The sequence below is a fragment of the Taeniopygia guttata genome, chromosome 17, assembly GCF_048771995.1.
Source record: "Taeniopygia guttata chromosome 17, bTaeGut7.mat, whole genome shotgun sequence".
NCBI classification, from domain to species: Eukaryota; Metazoa; Chordata; class Aves; order Passeriformes; family Estrildidae; genus Taeniopygia; species Taeniopygia guttata.
Window position 1 is genome coordinate 731,735 of NC_133042.1, and position 12,559 is coordinate 744,293.

The following is a 12,559-nucleotide window of genomic DNA, read 5'->3' on the forward strand; positions in this document are numbered from 1 at the left end:
AGCTGACTTTTAGAATTATTTTTTACAATTTGGTAGATTGGACAGCAAATTATGGCGGTTTTTCTTGGCTTCTTTGTACCTACTGTAATATTACACCAGAATTCATCAGCACCTTTGTGCTTAACCACAATTTATTTATCTAGCAATGGCTGGATTTGTTATAAATAAAACTACTACAATTACAGTAGACACACCAGCCCTCCAGGTCTTACAGAGAATTAATACAGCCTAAGCCATGCAGGAAGTAGTTGGAAGTGTTTACATTGAACTGTACATGTCATCCTTTGACAGACTCTTCGTTAGCTGGGGAGGCTCGGAACACACTGCATGTTTGGCTTTTCCTGTGTGCTTCTCCCACAGAAGCTGGGGGTTTGTTCAGTGCAAATTTCCCATTTCTTTTAGCCTAGCAATGCAAACCTCATTAGTACAGGTGCACATTTGCCTGCTCTCTCCTGAGAGCAGAATGCAGCTGCAGAACCGAATCACAGTCACGGAATCAGAATATCCTGAGCTGGAAGGGAACCACAAGGATCACTGAGTCCAGCTCCTGGAATTACGGAATGCTGTTCCTGAGATGGCCACAGCCATGCCTGTTCTCTGCATTAGCTCCATCACTCATCCTTTTGCTTTCCAGTAACTGGTGTTATTTCAGCCTCCAATCAATATATGACCCCATGACAAACTGACCTGAAAAACAGAAGGAGATTGATACTTTGCCTCCCACTTTTCCTCCTACTGCAAACTCCAGTTTGTCCATGGTTTAATATTCCCTTTAAACCATGCTGTGGCTGTGTCTCCCCAGAGACCTCCAACAAGAATAGTGAATCCAAAGAAAATGGCACAGGGAAAAAGCAGAATGAGCATCAAAGCACTGTCACCCCCACTGAGCTCCTGCCAGTCCCTGAACAGGGGACAAAGCACAGGGAGAGGAATAGAAGGAGAAATGAGAGCTAAAAGTGGACACTGAGGGAAGAAAGGCTGCCAGTTTTGACCTGAAACAAAGCAATTGCCCCAGACCTGACTTCCCAAGAGAGACAGGAGACCTGAAACCTGTCACTAGTCCAGGTATAAACACCAGCTGTTCTGCAAAGGGGAAAAGGAAACGAAAAATCAAACCTTCTCTTTTCTGCGGTGGCAGCTGTTAGGGAGCTGCTTAAAGCTGTGGAAAGATAAATGAAATTCTCTTGCAGATGGTTGAACAGGCAAACTGCAGGCAAAACCAGACCAGGAGCAGCTCCTGCATATTCACACACACCCCCATACTGGGAGCTGCTGGGCTCCAGTGGCTCAGCACCTCAGCACAAGCACCAGCGGTGGGAGCATGACATTTATTTCAGCTGATGATTCCTCCCTGAGACTTCTAAGGCCAGAAGGAACAAAACAGTCATCCACTGGTTTGATTTCCTGCTAAAGAAGTCCATAAGTACTAACAGGGGACTCCATATGTTGGCTGGTTAAACTCATTTGGGTTTCCACTTTCCAGGAAAAGAGCCAGTCTGGGTTTGACGTTTGAGTGATGAAATCCATCCCACCCCTGAATAAACACTTCAACCAAAGGGAAAGACAATTTTGTATGCAGCCTTATACTGAGAGACATGTCACTTATTAATCACCTCCAGAGCATCGTTCCCATCTGCACAGCACACACTGCTTCATTCCCTGTGGATATTCAGTTCCTCGCACTGCACACACTGCACTCAAACCAATTGAAAAGTTTCCTTAAACTCAGGGGTTCCAGGGAGGAACAGTGGATGGAGGTACTTGCAAAGTGATCTTTTTGACTCCTTGTTCTTATTCAAGACTCCCCAGAGGAGGAGTCCTGGCCAGGTGTTCTGGCCACAAAAAGAACCTTTGAAAAAATAAATGGTGTTCTGCTCTTTAAAATCCCTTTAAAAATTCCCTCCTTGAGTGTAACAGCTTTTACCATTTTATTCCAGAGGTAGCTGTGTTTTAATTGAGGTCAAAATTGTTCTGTACAGAAAGAATCTTGGCATCAGCCACTGCAATTTAGAAATTAATTGGTCAAATAAATAAGATTACATCAACTCCTTGTGTAAGGAGTTGTGTTACAACTGCAGTGTAAGGTAATTTACACCTGTTACGTACAAGGAATTGTCAATGTTTTTCCAATGTATAGCACAGAAAGAAGGACAGATTTCTGAATTTTGTCTGCAAGCAGCATAACGACCCTTGAACTGTAGTAGAACCGGAGTTCTGAATTTCCTAGGAATTACCAGCATCTGACCCCTACTCACCCAGAAAAGGAGCTGGCACAGTCCTTGATTTTCATGGTCAGAATTTTTAAAATAAATAAGTTATCTCACTGTCCCAGCTGGAGGAGGATAGAGATCAGCTGCAGGCTCTCCCTGTTCAGAACACAGGAAACAGCTGCCCCCAGAGCCCATCTCTGCATCCTCACAAGCCCAGAAGTGACTGAGGAGCTGCAGGATAGGGGCCTGAGGAAAATGAGGGCACTTTTCTTGGACGTGCATCCCTGCACCCTCCTCTCAAACCATACACCAAGGTCAGAGTGGTCCTAAATAGTGAAGAATCAGAGAATTGTGGAGTGATTAAGGTAGAAAAAGCCCTCTAAGATTATCAAGTCCAACCATCAACCCAGTACCAACCACATTCACCACTAAGCCACATCCCCAAGTGCCACATTTTTTGAACACTTCCAGGGATGGTGACCCCATCACTGCCCTGGGCAGCTCGTTTCAGTGTTTTACAGCCCTTTCCATGAACATTTTTTCCTAATATCTAATCTGGACACTCTCTGGTGCATTTTGAGGCTGTTTCCTCTCATCCTCAGCAAGAGGCCCCTGCTCCCCAGGAGCACTCACAGAACAAGTGACATCTTTCCAAACAGCAGTGCTTTTCTGAGCACCAGATTTGGAAGGGTTTCAGATGTTTAATTTTGAGAAGCTAAGGGATAGTTTCCCTGTGCAAACACTAGCACAGAACAGTTTGGGATGTAGCAACAAAAAGCCCCTTGGCTTAAGGTCAATAAAAGTGAAACCCCCATTTCTACCCATTCCCTCTCCTGGACACCTCACAGTGGTTGTAACACTGACAGTCCCAAATAAACCAATGGCTTTGAACCTGCCCAGTGCTGCTTCCAGTCACTGTCCCCAGCAAGAGCTGCAATGCTGGGCAGTGTCACCCAGTTCTGCTCCACAGGAGATGGAATTTCATTACAGGAAGGGCCAAACAAACAGATGAAGGTTTCTTGGTATAACTTCTTTGTATGTTTGAGATAACATTTTAAACTGATCTGGCACTGATCAGCCCAGCTGAGTCTATAAGACCTCCAAAACATGTTGAGAAAACAGCACTGAGAGCAGGGCAGCAGAACCATCCTACATCCAAGTTCTCCGTCAAACTGGGACATTTCAGCTCACCAAAACGCCAGGTGTCTGGTGCTGTTTGAGATGTTCTGGTGCTCCAGCTGCTCTCTGAGACAGAAGTGTCCCTCAGCAGGGTCCCTGTCATGCTGCCAACCTCCTGCAAGTGTCTCAGACATAGTGTGGCACCTAAACCCTGCCAGAGGTGACACCTGCCACCAGAGTTACTCCTCTACCATGCTTCTCATTGATATCACAGTTCCATCGATGTTTATTTTTTGAAAGCCTGGCATGGAGAACCTCCTTCCATGGAGAAACTCCTTCCATGGTTTTTAGTGATTTTGTCCCACAGAATGTCCAGGGGAGCACCTGCCCTCCACAGCCCCTCTTGCTGCTAGCGCGCAGTTGCTGGCAGGACCACTGTGAACACATCTGAGCAGAGCCACAGACCAGCTGTGCTGGGCTTGCTCTGCCCAACTCGACCTTCTTTGTGCAGCTGCTGAGGCCAGGACAAACACAAAGCATGCCAAAACAGCACCACAAGGGCACACAGCAAGCAGACAGGAGCCTCATGCCCTGACTCTTTTTCCCTGCCTGTCTACCATCAATATCCTCCCCAGCTCCCCTTCTTGTGAGGACAGGCACTGCCTGTGTTCCAGCAGCCAGGATCCCTTAGGAAGGGAATGAAGAGCAAGCAGCTGGCACTGGGCACAGAGTTCTTCCCTTCCCTCTGCCCTCCAGGCATCTCCTCTTGGAGAAGGGGCTGCAAGGGGCAGCTCTCCTGGCTGTCCAGGCCTGCAGCAGCCACTGGGGATGAGGGCAGCCTTCTAAGGGCAAGGAGAGGTTTGGGCCCCTCACCTTCCCCTCCTGCCTCCTCTGCCATCCCTGCCTGCACACTGGCTCAGCCACTGGGCACTGGCAGGCAGAGGGGGCAAAACCAGTTTGCTACAGGGCTGGAAACAGGTTTTATTGGCCCCACAATTAATTCCTGAGTTTCTGCCACTCATAGGAGCCATTCCCAGGATCACAACTGGGATTCATTCCACAGAGCAGGAACAGGAAAAATCTTTACTTGTACTATCCTGGGTGAACAAAAGAAAATCCCAGTCCCAAAATGTCACTGGCCTGCAATGGCAAGCTCCAAGCAAGGACAGTACCACCTTCCTCAGAGTTCCTGGTATCTCTATAAATCCTGTTATCTTTACCTGTATAACCACTAGAGCTAGCCATATCAATATAATTTATGTCTTTTTTTTATGGCTGCAGCAAAGAATTTGAAAAAAAAATTGAGATTGAAAACAATCCCATGAAGTTCAAACTCTTTGAATTTCAAACTGAAAAAAGAATCCAAAAATGATCCAATAATTCTGAGAGTCTGTCACTGTGGAGTCTTTTGGGAGTTTTTTCTATTCCTCCAGGCGACCAGAGGTCACATTGTGTCTCATCCTCTGCCTCCAGTCCTTAGTAGTGCCTGACCAGGCAAAGCTTGGGAGATCCAAACTTTATGTGAGCCTCAGGTAAACACAGGTATGGGACACACAGCACAAATGTGAGGGCTCCTCAGCTCCACAAGGAGCCTAAGGAATTTTTTTGGTCAAATGTGTCAGGCCACAGGTGAAGCTCTAACCTTTTGTGAAGCTGTTGCCCAGAGCAGCTGTGGCTGCCCCTGGATCCCTGGCAGTGCCCAAAGGCCAGGGTGGATGGTGCTTGGAGCAACCTGGGATAGTGAAAAGTGTCCCTGCCCATGGCAGGGGGTGGCACTGGATGGACTTCTAGGTCCCTCCCAACCCAAACCAGTCTGGGATCTTGTGATTCTGTGAAGCTCTGTGTGAACTTTGAGCTATTCCCTCCCGTAAAGTCCAACCCTTCAAAACCAATAAACTCCCAGACAATGTTAGTTTTTGCACTGCAAACCAAAACTTGCTCAAAGATCCTTCCTTTATTCCCTCCTTTCGCTGCCAGCAGCAGCCACCAGTGTGCACAGGTTGTTATTTCAGCTTCCTGCAGATGCACAGGTACAGATTCCCATCACTTTCAACTGATGCCAAAGACAGGGATCTGTGATAGCACCGAGTCAGGCTGATAACAGGCAAGTTTCAGCACCACTCGGCTGATAATTACACAGTTGTGAAAAATACACCAGTTGGCAACAAGCAGGAAATACAGAGCTTGCAATCCCTTGGAAAGCAAGACAACCCTCTGCCCCAGTGCAGCATGCAGCTCTGTGCTCTCAGGGCTTACCAGGCACCACACGTGCCATACCCAGAGATATCCTGAGCCTCCTGTCTCCAGAGGGGGACATTTGGGAGCTTTATCCCACACTCCAGCATCACCAGAGACCCCTTCCCCACACACACCAAAGCACATCCCGATGAGAGAACGATGGAATCTCCTGAGTGGAAGAGACCCACAGGGATCAGTGTCCAGCCCCTGGAGCTGCATGGAAGAACCCAATAGTCCTCTTGCTTTGCTGGTGTGTCTAAACAATGCTGGAGCCCTCAGATCATCAGCCTGTTACCACGCAGAGCCCACGCTGACCCTTCAGATGGATTTTCAGAAATCCCTAATGACTGCAGAATTCAGCCTGAGAGGAGTCACAGAACAGAAGCAAACACTCACCATGGGGCTGCAATTCCATGGACACATAAATAACCAATGCTGGTTCATCACCATGGAATTTCATGCTGTTTCATTGTTACATTTGTATTTATTGCAGGATCAGGGCAGTGAATTTTAAATTAATGTCTCATATAGGTAGAAATACCAGGAACAAGAAATCATGAAAGTCTGATTTCACCACGACTAGTGAGCTTTATGCTTACTCTTAAAACACAAAACTAAGTCTATTATGGGATAACTATTTCATTAGATTGTTAATACTGAATATGCATGTGAGTATGTGTGTACAAGTATTTATTTTCACATAAGTATAAGTTCTTTCTTGCATGAAATGAGCATAGTTAGTATAGAAGGCCCAGCAAAAAAAAAAACAAAACAAAACCAAAAACAAATCATATAATGATTGCCTGAACTTTTTTGTTTATACACCAAGAAAAACCTACCCTGCTCCCTTCTCCTTGTGCTGTTAAAATTACTTGTGTCCTGTAGCATAAGACAGAGAGGTCACAACACCAGTCTCCTGTTGAAAATGGCCTGAGCATGCTCAGGGAATTGACCATTTATCCCAGTTTCCTCACACACCTTGCTAGCTGCTGAGGTACATCCTCCTTTCCCCCTTCGTCATCACTAATCAATGTAAATACTTGTAGGGTTCACTTACAAGTAAGTGCAGGAAAGTAAAATAATATACTTGATAATCTCATCTAAATCACAGAATCACAGAGCCATGGAATATCCTGAGCTGGAAGGGACCCACAAAGATCATCCAGTGCAGCTCCTGGCCCTGGACAGACACCCCAACAATCCCACCCTGGCATCCATGAGAGATTTGTCCAAACCTTCTAGTTTGGCTCCAGACAAAAGAAAGCATTTTCAAAGATGTTAAAGGAGTTAAAATACAAGTGTTCTCCCTTGCCCTTCCCTGCATTTGCTTTCAAAGTGTTGAGAAAGTGCAGACAGAACTGTGATAGCAGGACTACAACATCTAGAGCTGGATATGCTAAAACATCTTCAAATAACCTCCAAGCAAATAAGCCTGCGAAATCCACACTCACCTCAATGTGGTCTGCCCAATTCTCCTCAGTCATGGTTTTCTGAAAAGACAAAATCACTGCTGAGCCATCTTAGGAAAGGGGGGGAATGTTCCATACAGCAAACTAGAGATGAACATCTTTCACTGTCCCCACTGGCATCACCTATGACCAAGGAATACAAACTGGGACACAAAGGACACCTCGGCTCCTCAGCATCTCCAGCTGGGGCACGGCAGAACACAGCTTGCATGAGGGAACCACAGCACCACTTACACCACAGCACATGAAGCATAAAAATTCCTGTGCAGTTTGTGCCCAGACTGTTCACCTCTCCAGCCATGGGAGCCATCCTGAGGGCTTCAGCCAAGCGAGGGATTTCGGGGGTCATCTGCAAGGCTGAGCCTTCAGAATATAGAAATACAATTTTTCTCAATAGCCAAATCATGAAAAATCCTCTGGCATCATGTGGTCTGGGAAAGGAAACTGATAAGCTAATATTCCCATTCTAATGCAGTTCAGAGCCAAACTTGGGGGGAAACTAAGGAAGGGACCCGCTCTCCACTCTGCCAAGAACTGCATGAGACCCACCATGAGTCTGACCCCAGCGCTGGCAGAGGAAACAGGGAGTGTCAGTGTCACTTTTATGGAAAGATACAAGAGCAAACAGGGAGCAAGAGCCTCAAATAAAACAGCTTTGAGATATCCAAGCATGTAATTTAAATATTACTGAGATAAAGGAGACAGTTAACCAGAGCTCAGACACAGCTGAGGAATGGTAAACAGAGAGCACCAAAGAGCTATCAGAAGAAGGGACTGTGTCCAGAAACATCTGCCAAATGTACCTTAATGGAATTAACTGGCCAACTTGGATACTTTAAAGCAAGCAAATTCTCCAAAACAAAGGAAGTGGAAGGCCAGAGTAAGCAGAACACCAGATCATGAATCCATTCTCTCTGCTAAACAAATACACCTGGAGAAATGCTCTGTGCTCCCTCTGTGGATGACCAAGCTCCCCACAGTGATGTCATCCAACATTAAAGCTCTGAGATGCAGGAGGCTGAAATGCTCCATCCTCCCCAGCTCCTCTGGCAGTGGGTTTGGAAGGCAGCAAAGACAGATCAGAGGCTTCCCTGATGGACTGGGAGGGCTTGGGAGCAGAACTTGAAAAAACACTCGATCATAAACTATCAATACATTTTGATTATCTCAATTAAGTTATTAAAAATGTAAATGCAATAAAAATCCTCATTCCTCACACACAACACAGCACGTACCTCAATAAATCTCTTGTAAAAAAGGTATTTCAGGGTTCTCAAGTGCTGCTGATTTATGACATTAGGGCAGAGAGCTGAAAGAAGGAAAAAGACATTTAAGTACGCAGCATTTCCTGGAAGTTTTACTGTCTAGACATTACACTTTTCCTTCCCCAGTGTCAGACTGGGTTTGTGGAAGGCAGGATGCCCTCACACTTGGAACAATGAGGGACAGACTCACACACTGTCAGCTTATCTCAACTATAAACTGTTATTTACACTTTCATCTGTGATTAGCAATGCTAATTCTTGGGTCTGATATCTGCTTCCACCACCCCTGAGTGATAAGATCCACTCCCTGGTTCAATATGTTCCACAGTCAATGACTTCACACCTTTAATTAGGCAGCATCCTCACATGGGCACCGCCTCAGTCTCTAGAAGCTGCATTCTTTCGGTTTTAATTGGACCTGTGTTGTTAATTCATTCAAGCAGTTGTGAACAGCTCACTCAGGATGTAAACTTGTGGCTGAAGTTTATCCGATAAAACACAGATCCATGAAAGAGGCTCCACATCCTCACAAAGAGGGTGGGGAATACTGCTTTGCTGAGCTAGCAAGCCACAGTTGTTATTATTTTTATTGCTGTCAGCTTCATTAGATATGGCTCATTACAACTGCAAACCCAAGATGTTCACACAGCACCTTGTTTTGAAATCCAGCAAGGAGAGATACAGGCTGGAGATAAAAGACAAGGGGCATTAGCATAGGTATCTGTCAGTTCCTGCTGGGTGCTGGGCTGCCAGTGCAGGGGAAGGATTCACCAAAGCCTTCCTGGGTCTTTCAGATGGGGCCAAAACCATCTCACTGGGAGCCAGAGGGAGCAGGGCCAGCAGCCACAGACAGTCACAGAGAACAGGAACGTGAAATTCTCTGCAGCCTTCCTCGAATTAGCACCCACAGGGAGAAACTGATTCCTCCTCCCTTTGTGTGTCCCACACAGGGCATACCCAAGGACTAAACCCCAGGAAAACAAAGAGTGATCTCTGGATACCAGAGCCTGGGATCTGCAGGTTGTGGTTACAGCAGCTCCTCAGAGTGTCCTGAAACATCACCTCAGAATGTGAGCATTTCCATCTCAAACAGAACTGCTTAAAGCTGTTATTTGTAAGTTAATCTTCCACAGTGTGGCAACAAAACCTACCCCTCAAAGTGTCTGAGACAATTACTGCAATTATCACGCAGGATATTGCACCAGTAAATATGGTGATCTTTCCTGTGGATATTGTCCCAATATCTGGAGGAAAACTCAACAGCTCATAGAAAGGAACACCCTCTAAAGAACATAAGATCAATGTAAAAATTAGTACCACCACCACCTAACTTAAAGTTTTCAAAGCTCTTCAGAAAGAACCATGGCATGACCCCTCCAGGCCACCCAAAAGATCCACTGAACAGCTTTTTCTTTGAGCTTCTAAAGGAAATAGCCAAAGCACAGGCTCTGGCAGAACTGGGGGAGTTGAATGCTTGGCTTCTGTGTGGAAAAGACAGAGGAACATGGATGGACTGGAAACATGTTTGAAGGCACTGGTGACATATTTTATTCTGATGGAGCAAAGGAACTGAGTTTGAATCTGGGTTTCTGTGTTTTATTACAAAAAAACCAGAAAAGGATGAATCAAAAACACACAGAGAGGCTGGATGGAGAACAGACTGAGAGCAGCCCTGGGAGAAGGACCTGGGGGTGCTGTGGTTGAGAGCTGGACCTGCCCCAGCCCCGCTCAGGGGTGAGACCCCACCTGCAGAGCTGCCCCAGCCCTGGGTCCCAGCTCCTCTTGGAATGGGTCCAGAGGAGGCCACGGAGCTGCTCCAAGGGCTGGAGCCCTCTGCTGTGGAGCCAGGCTGGGAGAGCTGGGGGTGCTCACCTGGAGAGGAGAAGCTCCAGGGAGAGCTCAGAGCCCTTCCAGGGCCTGAAGGGGCTCCAGGAGAGCTGGAGAGGGACTGGGGACAGGGGATGGAGGGACAGGACACAGGGAATGGCTCCCAGTGCCAGAGGGCAGGGATGGATGGGATATTGGGAACTGGGAATTGCTCCCTGGGAGGGTGGACTGGCCCTGGCACAGGTGCCCAGAGCAGCTGTGGCTGCCCCTGGATCCCTGGCAGTGCCCAAGGCCAGGCTGGACAGGGCTGGGAGCAGCCTGGGACAGTGGGAGGTGTCCCTGCCATGGCAGGGGGTGGAATGGGATGGGCTTTAATGTCCCTTCCAACCCAGCCACTTGGGGATTCTATGAAAAACATGAAGGTGAAGGGTAACTTATTCAGAGAGACAACAGAATGGAGAGCTGTGCTGATATTTAACAACTGAATTAAAACACTTGGAGGAAAATCACCATGGAAGTCATGGGCAAAAAAAAAAGGGAATAACCTCCTGCTCTGTTAAGTTGTACAAATCATTCCCTTATTTCTAGCAGAGCATCTTCTGCATGGTGAGGGCTCCCAGGCCTCAGCTGGGGCTCTCACTGGTGACTGCCTGGACATGGGCTGGCAGGTCTTTGAGCCCTGAGGATGTGCGGCCAGCTGTGGCTCACCTGCGCAGCTGTGGCTCACCTGTGCAGCTGTGGCTCACCTGTGCAGATGTGCGGCCAGCTGTGGCTCACCTGCGCAGCTGTGGCTCACCTGTGCAGATGTGCAGCCAGCCGTGGCTCACCTGCGCAGCTGTGGCTCACCTGTGCAGATGTGCGGCCAGCTGTGGCTCACCTGTGCAGATGTGGCTCACCTGTGCAGATGTGCGGCCAGCTGTGGCTCACCTGTGCAGATGTGCGGCCAGCTGTGGCTCACCTGCACAGCTGTGGCCGTGCGCAGCCCTCTCCTGCCCTCTGCTGCCCCGCAGCGCGGCGCTCCCGCAGCGCGGGCCGGGCGGGGCGGGCGCACGGACCGCAATCCCTCGTTCGGAACGGACGGGTGGCTGCTCAAGCGAGGGAAATGTTCTCCCTGGTTCATGTTGAGAAGGCTCTGGAAGCCCACGGCCACCACTCGCTCACGGCGCTCAGAACCGGAGTGCTTGTCCGGCACCGTCCCAGCACAGCCCACCCCGGGCCGGGGCTCTCGGGTACCCCTCTCTCCCTGCACGTGGGTCTCCCTCATTGGCACCGGGGCACTAAGCCAAACAGATGAGGCTGTTACACTTCCTCGAGTAGGATCCTTTCTACCTCAGACTTGGGAATTGTCAATGAATAACATCACAGAGCTCTCTCTGTATCCTGGCTGCGCCAAACCACAGCAGAGAACAGACTCGACCATACCCACCCTGGGACAAGGCTGTTCCCTCACCTCTGAGATCTGTTTTGACTGCAACTTGCATTTGTAAAGTCGATCTCACAGGGTCTCCAAAGACTATTAAGTAATTAGCTTGGAAAAGCTACAGGCTCTTTAAGCCAGAGCACACTGACCCAGGTGTGAGGAAAGACTCTATAAACCTCAATTTCCTCAATCACACGCCACTTCTGCCCAACTTCTTCCTCCCCCAATAAGGGTAATTAAATGAAATCCACACACAGTTTATTGGGACACCTCTGGGACTCGGCAGAAAATCTCCCACTTCCCATGCCCTGTTAGGGAGTTAACAGGAATACTGAAATACAGCTTTGAAAAAAAAACAGGAGGACTAATCTAAGAGGATAGCATTATTATTCTTTTTTCCCTGAGGTGTGAGATCTTCTTTAAACTGGGCCACCTCCTATCTGGCTCTGAAATTTAGGGCTGGCAGTTCCCAGGAGCGTTCTCAGTTGATGATGGACACCTCAGCTGTCTTTGGCAGTCAGTGTGATTTACTGTGAGTGGGCAAGAGTGAGCTCAAGCAGTGAAATCTTCAAGTCAATTTGGAACTGCAAGAACTGAGTCACACACAAGTTTGCCTTCTCATACCCAGAAACCCCAACCTCCTCCAGCCCTTCTCATCAAAGCCACTTCCTTCCCTGCTGCTGCTCTCAGGCTCTCACAGCAAGTGGGAGTCAGGGAGGAGGAGACCGAAAGCAGCCACAGCATCAGGCGAGCCCAGGTGAGGTGCCAAGAAGTGTGAGCTCTGCCTCACCACCAGCGTTTGGGGGAACTGCTCAGAACGAGAGCAGTGAGGGTTTCTTTTATCTGTACACTTTGCCCAGCCTGCTTACTTTTTGTGTACTTTTCCCTCCCAGTCAGACTTGCTTTTACTAAAGAATGGAGAAAGAACAGTCAGAAATGCAGCAAAAGGGAGGGGAGAGATGGGAACACAAAGACAGCCACATTATTCCAGCTGCTAGCATTTCCCAATTC

The 12,559-nt window shown here is 48.0% G+C and overlaps 1 protein-coding gene across 13 annotated transcripts in view; it reads right to left on the reverse strand.

Annotated features, from left to right (window-relative positions):
- EXD3 (exonuclease 3'-5' domain containing 3) overlaps nt 1-12,559 on the reverse strand; it is a 253,822-nt gene that overhangs the window by 145,424 nt on the left and 95,839 nt on the right. For all 13 annotated transcript variants that reach the window (XM_032751442.3, XM_032751447.3, XM_030286950.4 and 10 more), the window contains 2 exons: nt 8,272-8,345; nt 7,019-7,057 (listed from right to left, as the gene is read on the reverse strand). In XM_032751442.3, the coding sequence (XP_032607333.2) occupies nt 7,019-7,057; nt 8,272-8,345 (113 nt within the window). The remainder of the gene's footprint in view (nt 1-7,018; nt 7,058-8,271; nt 8,346-12,559) is intronic.